At 40.2% G+C, this 23,944-nt stretch overlaps 1 protein-coding gene across 1 annotated transcript in view; it reads right to left on the reverse strand.

Annotated features, from left to right (window-relative positions):
• The window catches only part of ADAM28 (ADAM metallopeptidase domain 28), a 73,921-nt gene that overhangs the window by 44,283 nt on the left and 5,694 nt on the right, over nucleotides 1–23,944 (reverse strand). Inside the window, exons 2-9 of the mRNA XM_043561417.1 lie at nucleotides 23,607–23,710; nucleotides 16,397–16,473; nucleotides 13,520–13,598; nucleotides 12,050–12,126; nucleotides 10,247–10,439; nucleotides 7,508–7,579; nucleotides 6,525–6,596; nucleotides 1,396–1,565 (exon numbers count right to left, since the gene is read on the reverse strand). Of these exons, the coding sequence (XP_043417352.1) occupies nucleotides 1,396–1,565; nucleotides 6,525–6,596; nucleotides 7,508–7,579; nucleotides 10,247–10,439; nucleotides 12,050–12,126; nucleotides 13,520–13,598; nucleotides 16,397–16,473; nucleotides 23,607–23,710 (844 nt within the window). The remainder of the gene's footprint in view (nucleotides 1–1,395; nucleotides 1,566–6,524; nucleotides 6,597–7,507; nucleotides 7,580–10,246; nucleotides 10,440–12,049; nucleotides 12,127–13,519; nucleotides 13,599–16,396; nucleotides 16,474–23,606; nucleotides 23,711–23,944) is intronic.

Raw genomic sequence — 23,944 nt, forward strand, 5'->3', positions numbered from 1 at the left:
TTTACCCTGTTTATTCCAGTCTAGACAGGAAATCTACTCTTCCTGTTGGCTTGTCATTTTTTATCTATGCATTTGCCATCTTGTCTGTGATTTTTATCTCTCTACCCTGTTGGTTCAAAGTATGGGGGTTTATATAATTTGAGCATGGCCCTGGAGGCAGTCTGGTAAGAGGTGAATTACCTTACTACTTATGAGTCCTTGAAAAAAAATACTAACTTTCTCCAAACAAAATGAGCTCACCCTGCGGTGAACCCTTGAAAATTTAAGGAACTCACCTTTCAAAATTAAGGAACTATGGCAGCTATTCTTCAGATATAACCCCCAGTGAGCTAGGCTTGCAGTATTCCTATCCTGTGTAGTACCTTCCCTTGAATATGGGTAGATCTACGACTTGCCCTTGGCCAACAGAATATACCAGAAGTGACGCTGTAATTTCTGAGGTTTGCTCATGAAAAGACTTGAGGCTTTCTCTTGGTCCTCTTACAATGCTTCTTCTGGGTGAAAACTAATCACCTTGTAAGATGCCCAGACCCCTGAGGCTGCCATGCTGGAGGCAGTCCAAGTTAGCCACTTGAAAGTTATATAGACAGAGATGACCAACCAGCCCCTGTGCTCCAGCCCTACCAGGCAAGGAACCAGACACGCAAGTCAAGAAGACTTATTTTAAGTCAGGGAGTTGTGGGTTGATGTGTCATGTGTAGTAAATAACCAATTCAGAATATTAATTAATTCTGACAGGACCTAGTCCTCTTATGTGCTATGACACCTACTGTTTTCTTAGGAAGTAACTCTTGAATAATTTTCAATTATTCATTGCTGTTTCCTTCTATCTGATTCCAGCTGCAAACTATTCCAGGCATCTTCATATGCCTCAAAAGAAATTTCTCGATTTCTTTTGAGGCATATGCTCAGCGGTTTTGTGTTAATTTATAGTCACTAGATTTATTTCTCCTCCTTCCCCCTGTTTTTGTCACTTCAGCCGGATGGTAGAGAGGTGTGGGATTAGAATATGATACGCAGTTTTCTTTATATCCTAGAAGTTTGTCCTCACTAATACCTAAAGCTAGTCAGGACTTTTAAAACACTGAATTGAAACTTCTCTTGCCATTATCTAAACCCGTCTTTCCTTTCTGTATACCCAATCAAAACAGACTTCTGATGAATCATTTTTAAATTGTTAGCTTTTCTTTAAAAAAGAAAAAAAGAAACACTTATAACAAAAGTTAGGTAATATTCAACATAAGATTCGATCTAATACTTTTTAAACTTTTACCCCCTTTGTGTAAGCCACTTCCTCTTACCCTCTACCCCAAGAAACCACCTGCTTTGCCAAGGTTTTGGAAACTTTCTACGCTAAATACCATTTAACACACAAAAGGGAAAAACTCTACATACGTGATTAACTGAGCGATATCATGACGTTTTCTTCTTGGGAGGACACTTCCCCTCCATTTAGAAAAGTTTTCCAAGGTGAAGCTTGCATTTGGGGTTATCTTTATTTTATCCTTGTCATTCCAGATTTCCATACCGACTAAGGCCACATGAGTATTTAGCTTTTTATAAAGCTGTCCAAAGAGAATACATGTCAAAGGAATGACATAGGTGGTAATGTTATCTTTCAATATTTTCAATGTACTTTAGATTTTCAAACCTATTTCTCCCAGCACGGTAAAAACTTTCTTTCCAAACATACTTGTGAAATGGAAGTTACCACCTCTTTTCACGGATGCTAGCACCCCCATACTCAGGCAAGGCAGACACCCTTAGGTATTTCAGGTCTGGAGACTGCTGTTTTTCAGAGCAAAAGTCCTATCAAAATAAACTTCTCTTGCTTGCCACCTTAAGGCAGATTATAATTTTCAGTTAGTAGTTCACTACTATGACTTCAATGTAAGGGTAATGACTCAAATGCTTTGCATTGTTCCCTGAGTCAGAACATTCCAGAATTAGCAAGGTTGACTCAGTGCTGGTTTGGACATGGGAAAAAGAGCGTGCTATATGAAAAAGTTCTGCACCCGTGAGTCGCAATGAAGTGGTCCTCTGATTCTTAAACCTGGAATGAGCCAAATAACTAATGATGCATACAGGGTAACTTTTAGAAATAATCAATTAACCTTATAAGACAATATGCTTACTCTCAAGAGTTTAAGTTGCTACTATAGTTGATGTAACTGCACAGTGTTGGTAAGAGTACAAACTTCCAGTTATAAGATGAACACGCTCTGGAGATCTAACATACAGCTTGGTACTTATAGTTAATAATACTATATTATATACCTTAACGTTGGTGACAGTAATTCGTAAATGTTCTCACCGCAGAAAAGCAATGGTAATTATATGACGCTAACCTATGGTGGAAATCATGTTGCAGTGTTATGAGTACATCAAACCAACATACTCAACAGCTAAACCCACACAATGTGCTATGCCAATTATATCTCAATAAAGCTGGGGGAGAAAAAAAAAGAAAAACCATGGTGACAGGCTTCCTCATGGGTCAACTTTGTGCTGAGAAACCTGAAGAAATGTTTTTAAGTCGTTTGGAAAATAATAAAAGCATTGAGGAATCCAGTAACCATCAAAAGAAAAGTCAAAATCTGGGGTGCCTGGGTGGCTCAGTTGGTGAAACTTCCGACTTTGGCTCAGGTCATGATCTCGAGGTTCATGGGTTCGAGCCCCGTGTCAGGCTTTGCTGACAGCTCAGAGCCTGGAGCCCGCTTCGGATTCTGTGTCTCCCTGTCTCTCCGTCCCTCCCTCCTTGCGCTCTGCCTTCCTCTCAAAAAGGAATAAACATTAACAAAAAATTTTTTTTAAGTATTGAAACCTCACTTTGAGCAGATGCCCTTGCTTCCAAACTCAGAGTAAAGAGGCAATCAGAAGAGAACTTTGACTGGCTCCCACCACTGTCTACCTACTGAGCTAAACCTCTTCCAACAACCTGTGCTCACCTTCTTGACTCTACAGAGGAATGCTCATGAGAGCCGAAGGCCAGCTTCTCTACTCATGCGCTAGACCTCCAATCTCTCCCCAGATCAAGGAGATGATTCCACAATTCTTCCAACCTCCTTGCATTGTCTCTGCTTAGCCTTCCACGGGCCGGTTCCCATCAGCATAAAAAGAATGACCCATCACAGTGGGGAGGATCTCTTTATGACCCTTCCCCCCCCCCCCCCCCCCCCCCCCCGTCACTTACGCACCATTTCTCTGCTTCTATTTATAGCGAAATTTTTGAAGAGAATTTTCTGTATCTGCTGTCTCTAATTCCACTTCCTATTCTCGTCGGGCTCACTCTAATCGTGCCCGTACTCTAACGCTCCACAGAAATGTGCTTCATCCAGGCGACTGGTAACTTCTACGCTATTAAATCCGATGGCCAATCCTCAGTCCTCAGAAGCATCTAACGTCATTGATCATTTCTTCCTTTGATGGGTTTTTGTCTCAAGCGGCTTCCAGAACAACACTATCCCCTGGTTTTCCTTGAAGCTCTTTGTCTCCTCTTTCCTGGTCTCTATCGGTTTCTCCTGTACTCTGACTTCTCCTCAAAGAAGCACTTCAAGGACCTGTTCTTAGGTCTCTTTTCTTCTTATCTACACCATTCGTTTGGTTATCTTACACCAAGGTTGGCAAGCTTATTCCTTAAAGGTCCGGATAGAGACTGCTTCAGGCTTTGAAGCTGCGTGGCCTCTGTTGTAACTCTTCCTCACCACTGGCACTGTGGCAGGAAAGCAGCCACAGATAATGCGTAAACAAATGGTGTGGCCATGTTTCAATAAAATCGTTTTATAAAAAGGCAGCATGCCAGATACGGCCCACAGGCTACAGTTCGCTGGCCCACGTCTTATGCCATTCTGAGCATTGAGGGGCACCTGGGTGGCTCAGTCATTTAAGTGTCTGACTCTTGATTTTGGCTCAGGTCATATCCTCATGGTTCATGAGTTCAAGCCCTGCATCAGGCTCTTCACTGACCGTATGGAGCCTGCTTGGGATTCTCTCTCTCTCCCTCTTTCTCTGCCCCTCCCCTGCTCATGCAAGTTCTCTCTCTCTCTCTCTCTCTCAAAATAAATAAATAAACTTGAAAAAAAAAAGACTTTTGGATTTATCTCTCCACCCAGACTTCAAAACTTCAAACAATCTTGTATTTCTAGCATTTTTACCTGGATATCTTTTTTTTCTTTTTTCACCCACGAATCTTCTCTTTAATCCTTAATGATCCATCGGCACATACATACAATGATATAATGTGGCACCTCGTAGGGTCTAGACACGTGGGGGTCATTGTCGATATGGACATGTCTACCCCTGATCTCAGGGAAATTTCCTAGCATTTTCTCTGATTTTTGAAATGTAGGGTCTCCAATATTTTCATTTTTAAATATAAAAATGTAACACGAAACATGAACGTATTTTTAAAAAGTACTCAGTCATAGAACAGTTAATAAAAAGTAGCAACCCACTGCCCATTGGCACCTCCGCTAAGAAATAATACTTTTGTCAATCCAATTGACCTATGACATATTTATTTTAGGTATACAACATAATGATGTCCCCCCGGAAATCTTTATACAAAAAGATATCTCAAAATGAATGTGTACAAAATGGAAATGCTAATCATTCCTCTGAGTCACTATTGCCAATACGTTACCCATTCTTCAAGTTGCTCAGGTCAAGATCCTCGATGTCGCCTCATCTTTTCCTTTTCTCACACGTCTCATCCCTCGTCTACCTCATATACTCTGTTGACTGTATTCAGAGACCAGCTAGTCTCAATAGATCCACCATCACTACTTTTTCTCAAACCACCATCATCTCTTGCCTTGAATTAGGGAACAATCCCCTATCGGGTCTTATTTCTGCCAATTGCTTTCCTTCAGTTTATTTTCAATGCGGTGGCCAAGGTGATTTTTTAAGGACACACATCAGAACATGTTACACCTCAGCCCAGTCCCCCAATGTCTTTCTCACCCATGCAGCATAACAAAGTCCTTACATAGGTCTACAAGAACCTGCAGTTTCCAGCCACTGCTGCCTGTCATGTGTCATCTGCTCCCACCCTTTCCATGGCTTACCGCATACAGCCACAATGGCCCTCCCGCTGTTCCTCAAATAGGACAATCTGGGTTCTGTCCTCAGAACCTCACTCTGCCTTGCACACCCTCCCTTAGGGTCAGATGCTTCTCTCCTTTCCTTTCCATACTCAAATGTCACCTTGGACATCTTGGACTTAGGCTTCCCTATTTAACACAGCACCCAAGAGGAACCTGCCTCTCTCTCTCTCTCTCTCTCTCTCTCTTTTTTATCCTGCTTTACTTTTTTATAGCATTTATAATCACCATCCTACCTACTCTTTATTTGGTATTTGTATGCTTGTCTTGGACAAGAATGTAAACTCCCTTGAAGGGAGGGATATTTGTCAGTTTTGTTCCCCACTTTATTTCTGTCATCAAAAAGTTCCTGTCACAAAGGAGATGCTCAGTGGGGCGCCGGGGTGGCTCAGTCGGCTGAGCGACCGACTTCGGCTCAGGTCATGATCTCGCGGTTCGTGAGTTCGAGCCCCGCGTCGGGCTCTGTGCTGACAGCTCAGAGCCTGAAGCCTGCTTCGGATTCTGTGTCTCTCCATCTCTCGGCCCCTCCCCTGCTCATGCTCTGTGTCTCTCTGTCTCTCAATAACAGATAAATGTTTAAAAACAAATTTACAAAGGAGATGCTCAGCAAATATGGCCAATTCTTGGGGTTCTTTGGGAGAAGTCTTTGTGGTGAGAAGACGAGACCCAGATGATGTTGGTCATTGAATCCACTTTCATTTTTTCCTCTATCCTTAGAGAACCTGCAGGCTGCCACAAAGTGACTCACCCATCTAAGGAGGCAGACTAACTAGATGTTTAACTAACAAGACGCTAACAATTAAGATTTAAACAGAAGGGATACAGAAATCATTTTTTAAAGATTTTGTGGATTAGATGATAAAATCATGTTTACAGACCAAGATCAACATCTTTCCAATCAAAATGGACTCGGAAATCCAACCAATCTAAGTTCAAATCTTATGTCTACCATTTCCTAACTTTGTGATTTTAGGCAAGCTCCTTTGCTTCCCAGGATTTAATTCTTTAGCTATACTATTAAGGCTTAGAAATATCTCAGAGTTGTGTTGAGGATTAAATGAAATAACTCTGTGCCAGAGTTCAGCTGATTTTGTTTGTTTTTCCATGTTCTTCCATAGATTTGGATTTCTGTTGGGATTTGCTGGTCAGTGATGTCTCCCCAGGCTTTAGAAAAACAAAAACGATTCAAACAAAATCATCTCTTATACGTTCTTCAACCTGAGAACAGTGTGGCAAGTAAGTGAGAAATATCTCTATCATGTAATATTAATATTCAATTAAGTAGCAAAAGTTCAAGAGCCAATCAAGCATTGTTAGTCAGGAGTGGTGACTTTCTTTCCCTGCTTCAAGAGCATTCGTAGAAAAACCCAATGGCACCGCCTCACAAATTGTTGAAATTGCACTTAATAAAATATACCGTACCATATTGACATAATTGGCCATTTCAAACACCCTCTTTCTTATTTCCTCTGGATCTTGATTGTGCTTTTTAAACTACAAACAAACAAACAAACAAGAAACGAGATAAGATATGGGCATTGGTAGAAATGAATATCATTAGAAGGTGAAAAAAGGCAACTTCAGGTTATTTTGCTTATCAGTGGTTATAATGAACAAACAGTTATGAAAGTTAACAGTTAAAAGATGCAAAATGCTTCCTTACTGCTTTAGCTAAATTAAAGCACTTTTGGAGTAGAGATGATGTTTTACACCTTCAGTAGGAGCTCAGTGTAAGTCTCTATGGAATTATCCCAAATGTATTTCCACTTAAATACCATGGTTTCATAAGCTGTGCAGATTCAGTGCAAGGAATATGCTATTCATTAAAAATATATATATGAATGGTAAATGGTAAATGAATTTAGTAGAATTAGAGGCCAAGCTTTATGACTTAAACAAATTAACTTAGATTATCATAGCATAAAACTTCTCCTTATGGGAGCATACATGTGAACCTTAGATTTCCAATATATGAAAATGAATTCTTGCAAAAGAATATGAACAATGAATATTACCCCCAAAATTGCCTTTTTTCAGAAGATTCCATTCATGAGTCCTATGCATTTACCACTTTCTGATGAGCATATATTCTAACTTGCCAATGATTTAACCGCTTAATGAAAGACAAAATAACAAAGGAACTTAATTGGAAGCTAAGTTTGGAGACAAAAATAAAGGATAAAGTGCAAAAAATTCACTTTATCCATATCATATCAGGTGTACATTCCTGAAAAGGAGAAGTCATTAACACTCTAATTAAATGTCAAATTTCCTAGGGTCAGAGCAATTCAAAAAAAGGAATAGCTCATATTCATGATTTTTGAAAACTGACCCATATATTTAATATTTCACACAATAAATTGATATAGGAGATTTGAAAAGACATAGGTATCTGGTATAATTACCTCACCATTATCCAGGACCAAATAAAATTCTATGTATTTCTTACGTTCCCGACCCTTCCGGTCTTTTGATTTCTATAATAAATATAAAAAGGAAAATTACTGAGACAACATCATTCTCCGCAAAAGTCATTCTTTTCTTTGAAATGTGTAATTTTCTAAGAGATGGGTTGATATCTGGCAATAAAGACAACATTATCATTTGAACTCTAACCAACCAGAATTAACTATGATGAGAGGCTCAGAATACCAGAACTAGCAGGGATATCGGTGATATTCTAGCCTGACCCCTTCATTTTGTCAGAATTTAAATGATTGCACAACTAACTAATAATTGCACTGGAACTAAAACCAAAGTCTTTGGATTTTTTTGAACCATGGACTCTTCCCGCTCTCCTGCCCTGAAATAGAGAAACTCTGACTTCCGCAACCTCCCAGTGTTTTCTTCTTGTTGTTTTTGTTTTTAAGTAGCCTTTCATTCCTCTCCCAGTGACTACCTCCTTCCTTAGCAATGGTGCAATGTCCAGAGCTACCATGGCACCTAGTCTGCTCTTTTATTTTTATTTTTTAAATGTTTATTTTTGAGAGAGAGAGAGAGAGAGAGAGAGGAGGGGCAGGGCCGGGGGGGAACGGGGGGACAAAACCTGAAGCAGGCTCCAGGCTCTGAGCTGTCAGCACAGAGCCTGACGCAGGGTGGGGCTTGAACTCCTGAATCAGGAGATCATGACCTGAGCAGAAATTGGACGCTCAACCAACTGAACCACCCAGGTGCCCCTCTGCTTGCTTCTCCTTAGGCAGAACTAGATCTCTTGCCCACATTCCAAGCTTCCCTATTTTCTGTTCCCTTTTCTCCACTAAACCACGACAGCAAAAGACACATTTCATAGTGGATTGTGCCACTGACAAGTAGCAGATACATTATTCGTACTAACTGATAAACTATCAAAGTTTATCATGTTGCATTTCAGGAAGTGCTTGTCTTTTAACAGGTAAATAAACTTCCATGAACAAGACTTCTAGGCGTCATCTGGTGAGCTATGCACTTCCCTCCCACCCTCCACAGGAGCAGCACATTCATTTAGCACCTAACCCCACCACCGGTGCTGGGGGCACCAGGCATAAGGCAGTGAACCAGGCATGGTCCATGGGCTTAAGGAGCTCCCAGTAGACAAACAGGCATAGGGCTATCAGGTGGTGATCTTAGCGCTACTCAAAGGAGTAAATGGAGTGATGTGATATTGAGTGACAAGGGAGTTATTTCAGAATATATGGTTAGTTCTCAAGACTTGGTCGTGCAGCAGACATTATTAATGAAAATGAGAAACCAGGAAAGGGAAGACACATTGGAAGATAATTCCAGCTGAGGAAAAAAAAAAAAGTGAACAAGACTCTAAAGCAAATTGATATTGGCATGTTGAAAGCACAGAGAAAACAGGTTGTGTTTGTCAGAACATAATGGGGGAGGTCATCGGTGGGTGGGGAGCAGAAGGTAGGTGAGGTTACGGAGGGAAGCAGGGCCCTAACCATTTGGGGTTTGTAACTCCTGTAACCCTCTCCTTTGTTTGACCACTAAGTATTAGAGGCTGTCATTAAAGCTCAACCCTTTGCTTTATCCAGGCAATCTTCCTAGGGAATCACAATGTTATACTATATTCTACTGCCATGAGCTTGAAATTATGTGGCATCGGTAGCTTTTTATGTGTTCTGCCTTATTTAAATAGGAACCCTGCACTAATTACTATCAAACGTATATCTCCAGTCTTGGCCTCTTCTCTAAAGGCCAGACTCTTATAATTAACTCCTTACTTCATGCATCCATTCGAATGTCCGATACCACAAACGTAACGTGGTCAAAATTACAGCCACCGATTCCCAAACTGCAAACAAAATCTGCTTCTCCCTCATTCTCCCACCTCAGTTAACAGTACTCCCATTCATCATTTGCTCAGGCCAAAACCTGGAAATAACCCTTGAGTCTTCGTCTCTAGGAGTGGTTCCTCTGGGTTCCTAGATACCATATCACGGCTAGAATTTAAACCCACAGCAAAGTGAACTCAAATCAAACCCAGCGGATTGAGATTTTCTTTTATTCAGACCACCTCTGCCCCGTGCTTAATGGATTCTGAAAACAGAAGAAATGATTAGATACAGTGTCTCCGGAAGGAAAGGAGAGTAATTATGGCAATGACTTTTTAGATCCACCTGTGGCTTCAAACAAGCCATATTCACTTTTCTTCTGTGACCGGAAGATGAATTCATGTATGTAAGAGTATTCTAAATTCCTCTGGACACATCCTGTGTTTATTTTTGCTCACTGCTACATCCCCAGCACCCATGGCAGCACTCCAAGAAAGAAATCTGTTGAATGAGTTCATTCATGAAGATGGCAGGATATTTAACGTCAAAGTAATGCTTTAGACCTTTGTCGTGTGTTGTAGCATTGGCGAAGTTGCCTTTTCCTAGAGGGCAAGCATCATATTTACACTTCATTTTAACCTTACGCATCGATAGGTTTTAACCTTATGCATTTTAACCTCGCGCATAATAGTTGATCCGTAAATACTTATTAAATAAATCATCAATGTACAACAAGATGTTAGTGTCTCTAGAGCCTACTATAGGGCTACTAGTTCGACAATGACTATCGAGTTTCCATTAATCGCAACTACTGAGACCGGAAGACGGGGCAACCAGGACGAGATACATGCGAGCACTGCAAATAAAAAATAAAAGCATACATACCACCAGACTGGTGGCAGGTGGAACCACATTCTGCCGAGATCCGTGTACCCACAATATGTCATCCGTCCCGCAGGTGCTGTTAGCCTTCTTTTCCTCGGGATCATACTTGAAGAGTGCATGCTCCTGTGCATCCTGATTTGTGGGGCTTAAAGGTTCAATGAAGTACCTTTGATCTCCCTGACTGAAGTAGCCCCTGGAAAACATGAGAACCCAGGCTTCTTAAAAAATATTCCTGCTTTTGAAAGCACTATAGACGTAGAGATCGCAAAAAGTTACCAGTGCTGTATAATTTCAAGCTCACGGCCACGGAAAATAGGGTAACATTGCAGCTGAAGATATACTTAGAGATGACCTCAACTTATTTTTTCTATGAGGAAATGGGGCCCGTTGGAGAGAAGCGACTATTGTGATGTCACATAGCTCACCTGTTGTGTCAGAGCTGACACTAGAATGGAAATTTCCTGATTCTCACCCAGTGTTCTTCCAATTCTCAAGCCTTGTCTGCATTAAAGGTGCCTGCAAATTAAGACTTTGGAGTCCTATAAATAAGAATTAAAAATCTGGATCTATAACTTTTTAGCTCTGATTCCATGGGAAAAGTACCTAGACCCACACAGCCTCAGTTTCTCCTTTTATAAAATGAGAATAGTACCTACCTATTAGAATGATTGTAAGGATTGAAGGACATAATATATAAAGCACTTGAACAACAAATATTATCAATTTCTTATCAATTATCCCTGCTGGAGCCCCAAGCGAAGATTCATTTCACCAAGATTTAGGGCTTTCCCATTATTCATTAGTCATTGGATTAAGGGCAGACAGTAAGAAAGAAAAGAGTTGTGGTTTCTCCTCTTGTGGAGCTTATAGTCAAACAAGGAAGATGGATGTGGATCAAAGAGTCACATTTAACCCACAAGTACATATATTATGTGTAATATTCACAATTACAGATAATAGCTATGAAGAAAAAGCATAAGAATATATAGCAAGAGACTGGATTAAGTGTACATTGAATTAGAAGACAAGACTGGATGTGAAGAGAGAAGTAGATGGTTTGTTGCAATGATCTGCATAAAGGACCATGGTACCTTGGAGTAGGATGTGGCAGTAGAACGAGAATGTATTGAATAATCTCAGTGAACGTTTAGAACATATAATCAATGGGGCTTGATAATGGATTGAAAGTGGGTAGTTGAGAGGCAAGAAATCATCAAGGAACCTAGGTTTCTGGATTGGGCAAGAAGTTGGTTGATTATACCATTCACTGGCATAGGGACCACTGGAAAAACACCAGATTTGGGAGGAAATCATTAGTTTGATTTGGGGTTCATCAGGACTGAGATTTCATTAAGCTATCTAGATATGGAAGAGATGTGGAGATATGGAAGACAAAATTGGATAATCAAGTCTGGGCATCAGAAGAAATATCTCACTGTGGGCAGATGCCTACAGAAGAAAATGATGTCATAGGCTTGGATAGGACAAGCTGAAGAGGGAATTTAGAGTAAAGAGAGAAGGTGGAGAGGAGCTCCTGTTTCCTAAAGATTCGCGCTCAAAAAAAAAAAAAACCCACTATTTAAAAAAAGCAGACAAACAAACACACTTCTGCAAGTAATTCAAATGTGTAATTCACAAACCACTATCAAGAGACCTGTTTCCTTCAAATTTCAAATTCTCGATCCCTTAGGATTCATAGTTAACTACAATATAATTCATTATATTTGAGATTCTTCAGCTTTATTAAAACACACACACTCACCCATCACCGCAGATATACGCAAACCATTCTTGAAGCCTTACCTTAGGCCCCTACACGTGCTCATGCTAGCATCAGAAACTTTTTCATTAATGACATGTCCTTGGTAATAACAGTCATCCTAAACAAGAAAAAAAAAGTTTTGTAAAGGAAAGTGTGTGTGTTCTTAGATCCACTCCTAAATCTGAATTTGAAATCTGGCAACAAGATCTATAATATTTTCAAATCCTTTTATGCTGAACAACAGTCAACTTAGAGATACAAAAAAAAAAATGGTTAAGAAGCTTTTTATGGTTAAAACCTTTAATATTTAGTTAATTAGCCCAATGCTTAAGGAACATTTGTTAAATGTTGGTGTAAATATAAGTCTTGCAGAAAAAAGGGTAAGAGGCGTGAATTCAGTCTGGAAGAAACAACATGCAGATGAAAATTGAAAACCCAAGTCCCCAAAACATCAATATTCTTTCCCTGGGCTGATTGCTCATTAAATTATTTTTTCTGACACCTACAAGCTCTTTCCAATGAATAGGTTTTCCAGATTGTGTTGTTGTTTCTTGATGCAATCAAAAAGTTTCAGCAGATTAACTGGATTAGTATGACATCTCTGCTTCCATTTGGAGAAAAGTGCCCAACTGTAGCACTTTTCCATATGGATGTACTTTAATCAAGCACACCTTTCTGCTTTGGGACCGATGAGTATTGACCCACATAAATGTCTGTGCCATCACTATGAGGAGAATGAGTGAAAGCCTTCCAAAAGTAAAATGGAGCTCAGAAAAGATGGAAATGATAAAATACCCCTCACACTACTTAACACAGTTGCCTTCTCTAAATAGGAGTTAAGAGTAAAAAAAGTATTTACAAAAAACCAGAATTCTACAGTTCTGTCATTGAGGAAATAGTCTTGAGATCAAGAGACTATACAATCCAGTGAGGTGATTGGCATTGACTAAAATCATGAGATATAGGGGCGCCTGAGTACCTCAGTTGGTCGAGTGTCAGACTCTTGATTTTGGCTCAGGCCATGATCCCAGGGTTGTGGGATCAAGCCCTATGTTGGGCTCTGCACTGAGTATGGAGCCTGCTTGGGATTCCCTTTCTCTCCCTCTGCCCCTACCCCCTGCTCTCTCTCTGTCTCTAAAAGAAAGAAAGAAAGAAAGAAAGAAAGAAAGAAAGAAAGAAAGAAAGAAAAGAAATGGGAAAAAAAAAAAGGACACAAGACGTATTCAATTTTTCACTCTTCTAATGAAGATGAGCAACTCCTGCCTACTCTCCTAGAGAGAGCCCCTGAAGGCTGGAAAGGGTTACCATGGGTCTTGACCATGGGTCAAGAAATGCATTTGTTCTTGTCAAACTGTACGAATATTGGAGGATCAATTAAGAAATTACTACTGCTGGAAAAGGCACCAATGTCGTAAATGCTTTCACTTTCCCTGTTTGTATGGCAATGACACTGCCTTTGGGTGTGTGAGTCATACCCTGATTGACAGCGAATCTAGGATATTCTATTTTACCATGATCTGTGGGCTGGTGGTGACCTCCCCTCCAGTGGAATTATAATGTGTTTCCGTGTAACCTGGTGCAAGGAGACCCCTGAAGAAAAAAAGAAAAACAAATTCATGGTTACTCACACTAATTGAAAAGTCCAGTGATCAGGGGTGCCTGGGTGGCTCAGTCTGTTGAGTGTCCAGCTTCAGCTCAGGTCATGATCTCGCGGTTCATGGGTTCGAGCCCCATGTCGGGCTGTGTGCTGACAGCTCAGAGCATGGAGCCTGCTTTGGATTCTGAGTCTCCCTTTCTCTCTGCCCCTCCCCCACTCACCTCTCTCTCTCTCTCTCTCTCTCTCTCTCTCTCTCAAAAATAAACATTTAAAAAAATTTTTTTTTAAAGTCCAGTTATCAAAATGAATGCTTTCACTGGATGCGCAGGAATGTTCTAGCTCCTGAGCTCATCCTCCTAACCCCTCAAGACTAATACAAGCATGAAGACTGAGAGGGCCAGAGATATGCCTGACTAGCATGGAACAGTATCTGCTTTTTCATCAGACTTTTATACTTATTTAGGGGAGATACATTTCCATTTCCAAATGGAAGTGAGAAGGGTAGAGTTGATAAAAATGCCTAAAAAGGGCAGCGTCCCTCACCAGTTTACGATAACTATATTTTCACCAGTCCTTTTCAGTTCCCAGCGACTGCTAACAACCGTAGCAGTGAAAGTCTATTGGGAACTGACATGCATTTGGTAGGTAGGGCCCTTCCAGAGATTTCACCAAGCTTTTTTGAGTTCTTTCAATGACCCACCAGCACATAAGAGTCTGGATATACCTTTTATTAAATTTTTTTTTTTCAACGTTTATTTATTTTTGGGACAGAGAGAGACAGAGCATGAACGGGAGAGGGGCAGAGAGAGAGGGAGACACAGAATCGGAAACAGGCTCCAGGCTCTGAACCATCAGCCCAGAGCCCGACGCGGGGCTCGAACTCATGGACTGCGAGATTGTGACCTGGCTGAAGTCGGACGCTTAACCGACTGCTCCACCCAGGCGCCCCTGGATATACCTTTTAAAGAGGCGGGGTGGGGAGAAAAGGAAGAAACTAGCAGGTGTAAAATGCCACCTGAGTTACACACTTTACATGGATCATTCATTTCATCCTTTCTGAAGTCTTACATGGTAAATATGACTCACATTATTTTCCAGATGAGATTATGACAGGGAAAAATCTGTTACAAAGTGGCCAACAGGACTGATAGGAAAATTCCAGTCCCTGCCCAAAGACTCCCCTTCCCGGTTCCTCTTCCTACCCCTCTTGCCACACTGGCCAAATTACTACTAATGCGGAATGCGGAAGTCACAGGCTATAAATTGTTCCGTCTGCTTACGAACTCAGACCTCTGGAGAGTGACCTTCTCTGAGCCCGCCTGTGTGAAATAAACCTCCTGCCTTCCGAGATCCCTGAGTGCCGCTTGGTTCTTCGGCTGGGTGGATCCAGGCCAGGTTCCATAACAATTACACAGTTCCAGTGGCAAAGGATCATATCCAGGTCTGCTTCAAGTCCACACCTGTACTATTTCCACCCTGCCACGTGATTTCCAAACTCCAGGCTCTTGTGAAGTTTTGCAAAAGGCAAAGAGTCTATTTGAATGAAAAAAAAATCTTGCTGTACTATATAGGATAATTAAAGGATTGAAAGAGCTTGAAAGCACAGAATTCGGGGGGGGGGGGAGGGAAACTACGTTTGAAATAGTCAAGATGTAGGATGATCAAGATCTGGGCAAGAGCAGAGGCCATGAAATTTGCAAGAAATGTTGCCTGTGGCCGGCGTGAATAAAGAGAATGAGGGAACAGAAGGACAATGTAATTGCATGAGAAAGTGGGCGGGTTAGTGTGTAACTGGGTGGGAAAGAGCACTGGCGTTGGAATCAGGAGAGCCCAACTGGTTCTAGGGGTTATTTAACTTAGATATATCTTTTTTTTTTCCTGATGGAAATGATTGCGAATCGTTTTAAAACCTAATCTTTCAGGGGGCACCTGGGTGGCTCAGTTGGTTAAGTGTCAGACTCTCGATTTCAGCTCAGGTCATGATCTCGAGGTTCATGGGATCAAGCCTCACTGTCAACGCAGAGTCTGCTTAGGATTCTCTCTCTCTCTCCCTCTCTCTCATCCCCTCTTCAGCCCATGTGCTCTCTATGTCTCTCTCTCTCTCTCAATAAAAACAAATCTAATCTTTCAGTCCAAGTAAATAAAATACAATAATGTCATGTAATTTCACTCATATGTGGAATTTAAGAAACACAACAGATGAACATAGGGGAAGGAGAGCAAAAATAAGTTACAAAGAGAGAGGGAGGCAAACTGTAAGAGACTCTTAAATACAGAGAACAAACTGAGGGATGCTGGAGGGGTGGTGGGCGGGGGGTGGGCTAAATGGATGATGGGCATTAAGGAGGGCCCTTGTTGAGATGAGCACTGTGGATTATATGCACGTGATAAGCCACTGGGTTCTACTCCTGAAACCCATACTACACTGTACATTAACTAACTTGAATTTGAATAAATAAATTTAAAATTAAAATATTAAAATAACAAAATAATGTAGGGGAAGGTCTAGAAATCTGCCTTTTCCTCGAACTTGATAAAATGTATATCTGCTTGTACCTCATTCACTGTGTTTTATTACTAGAAGAATTGAAACACTAATAAACTATTGTTTTGCTCAACGTAAACCACTTCAGTAGGAACATATATTCACCCAACCCCGTGGGCCAGTCGAGAGAAAAAGCTTATTAGCCGAGGTTTTTGAGAACCTTAAGCAGAAACAGACTCATTCAGCACAGTTTCCACCTGCTAACGTTTTGTTGGTGAGGGTAATGTGAGAAGTAAAAACACTTACTTGCTTTTTTTCAAATAAAGCACTGCAATTTTCCCATTAACTGTCATTTCATACTTCAATTCAGTTTCAAATTTTTCCTGCAAAAATGCACAAACATTCGCTGGTAGTTATAAATACACAAATAATTGATTTGGCTGCGTTCATCTTTTAATCATCAGCAAACAATGCCTGCTTTCTTTAGCAGTAGTCCATATAATAGCAAATGTCTGCTTCTGGTCTCTTTTAACAAATCACACAACTCTGCCACCTGAATGGACAAATTACCTGAGACCTGTATATCCATCCATCTATCCATCCATCCACCCATCCACCCATGCATTTTACAAATATTATTTCAGTTATAGGCATGATACATACAAATATTATTTGAGTTATAAGCATGACTCTATTTGGTTCCGGAAATTCAACGCTAAGCAAGAAAAAATTGATGCCAACTGTCAGGAAGCTTAAAATCTTGTGGAAATACAGATAATAAAAATGATTTATATGATAAGAGACATAAATATGAATGCAGTGTAGGGTGTCTAACATCTTAAGGTCAGAAAAGGCTTTCCTGAGGAGGTAACATGTAAGCGGAGACATGAATTAGCCAGGTGAAGCAGGGTGGGGAAGTTATTTGAGAAGAAGGAATAGTAAGCACACAGACCCAGAGACCTCAAAGACTCTTACGGATGATTTTTGGTCTGGAGGTCTTCTCAAGGCTAAATGGAAGCTAGAATATGGACAAAACAACAGAAATATGTATTCGAAAGCAGAAAGAAGTCATCAGGAAGAAAATAAGTCTTAGGAGTTCAGAATGGGAAAGTATTACCTCAAATGAACCTCATGGAGAAAAGGAGAATGGTTGGAAATTGAGATTTTTTTTTTTATATCCAAGAGGAGATAGGACTGTACAGAAGTGTGTTAAAGAAGATGTTATTGTGTGCTGAATGTTGATTCTGTTCTATAAAACAGTGAATCTAAAAACTCCCTGCGGGGTGCCAGGACATTGTTATTAAAGAGATCTAAATATGTCAGACCAAATATGACTGAGTGCGGTTTTCTCTGCTTTTCTTCTCTCCTCCGTCTCCTGGCCAGAGCAATACCTGAGCTCAGCGAGGGACAATAGTGAATTTGGGCCTCCAGATCAGGAGGATTGTGCCGGGGTTTGCCACCTCCAAAGTCAACTATTATGGCCCACATTCCCTTTAAATGATCAATTATTGGAGTCTTTTCTGAAGTCAAAAACTCCTAAGCACAATGTGTGGATCTAGATGAGGAGAGGCTGCTGTAATTCACATCATGTTTATAAACACCAGGAGCTGGGGGGAAAAAAGCCTGAGGGTTGAAAATAGAAATTATAGGGGCGCCTGGGTGGCGCAGTCGGTTAAGCGTCCGACTTCAGCCAGGTCACGATCTCGCGGTCTGGGAGTTCGAGCCCCGCGTCAGGCTCTGGGCTGATGGCTCAGAGCCTGGAGCCAGTTTCCGATTCTGTGTCTCCCTCTCTCTCTGCCCCTCCCCCGTTCATGCTCTGTCTCTCTCTGTCCCAAAAATAAATAAACGTTGAAAAAAAAACTAAAAAAAAAAAAAGAAAATAGAAATTATAGGGAGTCATTGTAACCACTTATTATTCAGGTTTAAGAAAGGCCAGATGGGATTAAAATATTTGGAGGATAGTAAATATAATCTTCTACCCAGAAGAAGCCTCCAGGTATGCGTTTCCTGTCAGCAATGGATTTTTGTAGATTTTCACCTAAAATTTATTTGGTGGTGGTTTTAGAAAAGATTGTTGCTTTTGGACTGGAAGTTTTAGCCAACACTAGCATAGAGATTATAGACGAAAGGAAACAGCAAGGAAGAAAACAAGTCTTTGTGAAAGAGGGTGCTCTAGGTGATGTTATAACTGTACTTTCCAAGTAGAAGTCCATGGTGGAAAGCAATGCCTGCTAATAAAAAGCGTATCCTACTTGTATATAACCTGGGTCCTGAACTATGGGTTAGGAGAGGAAAGATGCACCTTGATTTGGACAGTGTCCACTAGATGGAAATTATTTGGAGCCCAATGAATAAGGTTAGCTGGCCATAGGGACATATAAATAAACACTTCCTCCAGGAGAAACACCATCCATGGGTAAGGTTTAGTGGGTGGATTGAGAAGGCCACCATCCCGGACGTTCCTGGGAGGGGAGCAAGAGGATGAAGTCAAGATGATGCCCATGCACACAGAAAATAAATAGCCAAGGAAGCCCTCGAAGTCCCAGGGAGGTGTGGTGCCAGTAATACAACTGTTGCCATGACATACAATAGTCTGAGGCCTCCAGAAACTCTGGTGGATCCAGCTAAGACCTGAAATTGTTCCCAACATAAGGAAGGTACTGTGCCGCCAGATGTTTTATTTTGTGACATGAGCCAACAGCCTGGCAGTTTTGGCCTCAAAGGAAGTGTGTGGGCTCTATAGGCAGAATCCTGGGAAGATAGGAATTACCTTTGAATATTAAGTTCCCAACACCCGCGACCTTAATTAAGTACTTACTGAATACATTTCTATGCAGATATATGGGTAATATATTCCAGTTACACTAATTCATGGATGTGCCCATTTGTTCATTTGTTTATTATCCATTTGCTCATTTATTCAACAAATAGTTATTCAGTTTTCCTTATGCCATGCATACGCAGCATAACCAAAAATACGATAATGAAAAAAAACATGCAAGTTTCTACTCAGCCCCTGAGTATCCCCTCCAGAAAATTTTTCAGAGGACTATTTCATGATGCCAGGCATGATGAAGTCAGAAGGATGGGGCCAGGCTCTTGGCACAGCTGAAGGTAAAGCCAGTGCCTCTGTTCTCTAGACCAGTAGAGGGCACAGTTGATTAATAGTACGTATGTTGTTGATAGCGCTGCTATTAAACATGGGGGTATATGTGCCCCTATGAATCAGCACCCCTGTATCCTTTGGATAAATCAACAATAACCAAATTATAGAAAGAGCCCAAATGTCCATCAACTGATGAGTGGGTAAAAAAGGTATAGATAGATAGATAGATAGATATAGATATAGATACACACACACACACACACACACACACACACAATGGAAAACCTCTCAGCGATGAAAAAGAATGAAATATTGCCATTTGCAACAACATGGATGGAACTGGAGGGTATTATGCTAAGTGAAATAAGCCAGGCAGAAAAAGACAGATATATCTTTGTATTCGTATGTGGAATTTGAGAAACTTAACAGAAGACCATAGGGGAAGGGAAGAAAAAATAAGTTACAAACAGAGAGGGAGACAAACCATAAAAGACTCTTAAATACAAAGAACAAACTGAGGGTTGATAGGGGTGGGAGGCGGGGTAGGAGGGCAGGGAAATGGGTGATGGGCATTGAGGAGGGCACTTCTTGGGATGAGCACTGGGTGTTGTATGGAAGTGATGAATCACGGGAATCTACTCCCAAAGCCAAGACTACACTGTATACACTATATATTAGCTAATGTGACAATAAATTATTAAAAAAAATAAAAAAATATTTAAAAAATAATAATAAGTATACAAGTCCTCATCTTCCCTGCTTTGAGAAGTGATTAATTTCACTGAGAATGTATATAACATCTTCAGGATGTAGAGATCCCTTCCGTCACATGCATTCCAAATTCTAGTCATTTTGAATAATTGCTAATCAATTCTTTGCACAAGGAGGACCGATAATCTCAACGCAGAAACCACGAAGAGAGCTTCTTTTTTTTTCAATATATGAAAGTTATTGTCAAATTGGTTTCCATACAACACCCAGTGCTCATCCCACAAGGTGCCCTCCCCAATACCCATCACCCACCCTCCCCGCCCTCTCACCCCCCATCAACCCTCAGTTTGTTCTCAGTTTTTTTTTTTAATTTTTTTTTCAACGTTTATTTATTTTGGGGACAGAGAGAGACAGAGCATGAACGGGGGAGAGGGGCAGAGAGAGAGGGAGACACAGAATCAGAAACAGGCTCCAGGCTCTGAGCCATCAGCCCAGAGCCTGACGCAGGGCTCAAACTCACGGACCGCGAGATCGTGACCTGGCTGAAGTCAGACGCTTAACCGACTGCGCCACCCAGGCGCCCCTGTTCTCAGTTTTTAAGAGTTTCTTATGCTTTGGCTCTCTCCCACTCTAACCTCTTTTTTTTTTCCTTCCCCTACGAAGATAGCTTCTAACAACTTGGCTTATTTGTATAACAGAGTTCTTATTGGCCATAAGCTGTATGTGAACAAAAAGGGAAGATTCTGTGGAAGGGAAGAGAATGTGCCTGCTGCGTGTTAGATAGACAAGGAGGCCCTGGCTTCTATAGTCTATGCTTGTGAAACAAGTGTCATGGCAGAACTCAGCAAGCCTGACCAGGCAGGCCTGAAATATCAGACATGCAGCAGCACAGGACCCTATATTTGTAGACAGAACACGTTCACAGGGATGTGAAAAAAGCCCCATGGTATGATCGCCGCCTAGAATACAGGGCATCGTTAAATCTGAATTCCAGATAAAGTGAATAATTTTTAAATACAAGCATGACCCACATGATATTGGAGATGACGTATACAAAAAAAAAAAAAAAAGCTTTCATTGTTTATCTGACATCCAAATTTAACCGGGTGTCCTGTATTTTTATTTGCTAGAATCTGGTGATTCTATACACAGTAGTCCAGGAACTATAAGAATGAGAGCTAGACATCTGTGACGAGGGAAAGGAGGTGAGATTCTGAAATATCAGAGGATGAAAACAGTGACTGGGAAAAGCAGATCAATGCCTTTGGAATGTTTTCTTCAGCCAGGAATTGTTTTTTGTGGTTTTTAGTGGTTTGATCACATTCTTGCTGGCCGGTACTTCAAAGGCATCAACCAGCACCTGAGAACATCAATGCTAGTTGAATAATACTAAAAGGCAAATATGACTGAGTTACATGTATTTGTGAGATGGTCGGAAGCATTCAGTCCTCATCCTGTCACATTCTTCATGGCGAATAACATGTTACCTCCTACTGTCGACAACTGAAGGCAGCAAGGAGACTCTTGCAAATATACTCCACAAAACGACAAAAATAAAAATAAAATTCACCCTATAAAGAAACATTAAAGCCCTCCAATCGTTTAGGCACATTTCCCTTTGGTTGTCTATGGAATTTGGTGAAATGTTTTTATTTCCTCCAAAAGGTAAGATGGATGTGTTCTGTGGGGATTTCTTTGAATCAATGAACATTTATGGAATACCTTCCATAGGACAGGTTGAGAGGTGAGGGTAAGGAGGAGCAGAGGCATGTTAAAGGTAGAAAAAAAACCCACTTTTTTTTATTGACGTGGGCAGTTTCAACCCAGATGAGAAGATTAAACTTATTCTCACAGTCACTTGGACACACACACACACACACACACACATACACGATAATGATAGTGAAATCAATATTAAGAGAAAATCAAGAGCCACATGGTGTAACACTGGCCATTCCTGAAGCATGACTCCAGGAAAAGGATCTATCAGTACATATACAAATATTCCATGTTTACTTTACAAGAATAGAATATGAACTGGGTGTTACATATGGGGAGAACATGTTAAATAGGAAACAAAAAAATCCATAAGAAGGGCCGAGTGGTAGAAATAAACATATTGCCAAGAAAGGCTTTGAGATTACCAAAGCTGACTAAAAAGGAGGTTATGTTGAGAAGCAGAAAGATAACAAAACGGCTTAATAAACCATTATATTAAGCAAAAGAGCCATGACAGTTAGTCAGAAGTAGAAGGTGGTGAGTTATATAAGACAGTGCCATAGCATAATCATGAGCAGGGAGTTAATAATTGCATCCTGCTTTGCTTTGCATGTAAGTTTTCTCCAAATAGCCATATAAAGTAAGCATTCTTATCATTATCTCAATTTTAAGATGAAAAAATTGAAGCTCATCAGTGTCTAACAGAGAAAATTAACAAAGCTAAGATGTGAATATAAACAAGCCTTTTGAATTCAGATCCTTTACACTTTTACTATGAATCAAGGAAAGATAAGGCTTATACAATCAGTGAATCGAGTTGTGGACTAGAAAAATAATGTATTGGCAATAAACATCAAGCACATTGTATCAACTGCATCCATCCACTCAATTCTTCCAAAACTTAAGATTGATCATCTAATAGGTGTCAGTAATTATTCTAGAGTTTTTCAACAAAATAAATTGTTCAAAAGCTTAAATTTGTTTTATGAGGAATTCACTTTAAAACACTGGACGTGTATTAACTTTCCTCAAAATATTCAGTGACAAAAGGTACCTGGTGTTTTTAAGAGAATACTGGAAAGCATTTGAAGAGGGCCATACTGATGAGGAACCCAGTGCATACAGGTCCCATTTAAATTTACCAGAAACATTTTGTTGAGAGAGAATAATTTCAATAAACAGGGTCTCCTATGGGTTCTGCTATTATAAACATGTTTGCTTTAGAAGAAATCATCTGTGGGGAAGCTTATCCAGTGGGGAGGATATGTACTCCCAGTGAGTTGCATCTTACAATATTTCTACAAGTTATTATTTATGTCTCATTTATCTGTATTTTTCCTGTCTCCCAGCAGAAGACTCCTGAGTGCAGGTAATGAGAAAACTGTTGAATGGATCATGTTTTAGCTTTTAGCTTTTGACTGAGACTGTGTTGTTTCATTAAGTAGTAAGAATTCTACAAACTTCAATAACTTTCTCTTTAGGAAAGACAAAAATAAATTTCATGGTTAATTACAGTAATTCATCTTAACTTAATATGCATATATGTATATTAATTGATTCACAATATTTTATTTTCTACTTCAGTTTTAATGTTCATGGTTTTGTTTGTACGTGTGTACATAGATATGCAGATGATCGATAAGTAGATAATAGATAGATAAAATAAACTGTATCTAATTTCTTTGGAAGTACACAGAATTAGAAATTACCATAAAAGTATTAAGGTTTACTCTCTGTGTGACCTTGGACAGTTTATTTCAACCGTCAGAACCTTAATCTGCAAAAAAATGAGGCTCAAAATAGAACATTGGGTTATTGTGACGATTAATGAAAATAATATAGGTCAAATAACAAATGAAAATGTCTCTATATAAATATGTGTACATATTTATATATTAGAGTTATATATCTATATGTATACCACCTGTAAATATATGCATTTTTTTTTTTCAAGACTCTTCGTTAAGTCAAAAGAAGTACCTGTTGTTCTGGCTCCTTGACCTCTCTTTTATGAAGTGAATGAAGTCTTCTGGGATAAACCACTTCATAGTTCTTCACTCCAGAGAGTTCTTTTATCGTGTTTACTGAGGAGGGAAAAAAAGGTAAGAGAAGATTGAGTGAAGCAGAAGAAATAAACAAGCCTGTTGGTAATAATCAGCCGTATTGGGTTTCGGCAATAATGCCACATACAGAGGCTTAACTGAGTTTTATGCCAGAGTAATTTAAGAGTAGAGAGACAAAATCAGAAACCCACTCTTCCTCTCAGATCTTTAGCCTAGACCTTCACATACATCCCCACTGAAAGCTTGCAAGTGTAT

The sequence above is a fragment of the Prionailurus bengalensis genome, chromosome B1, assembly GCF_016509475.1.
Source record: "Prionailurus bengalensis isolate Pbe53 chromosome B1, Fcat_Pben_1.1_paternal_pri, whole genome shotgun sequence".
NCBI lineage: Eukaryota > Metazoa > Chordata > Mammalia > Carnivora > Felidae > Prionailurus > Prionailurus bengalensis.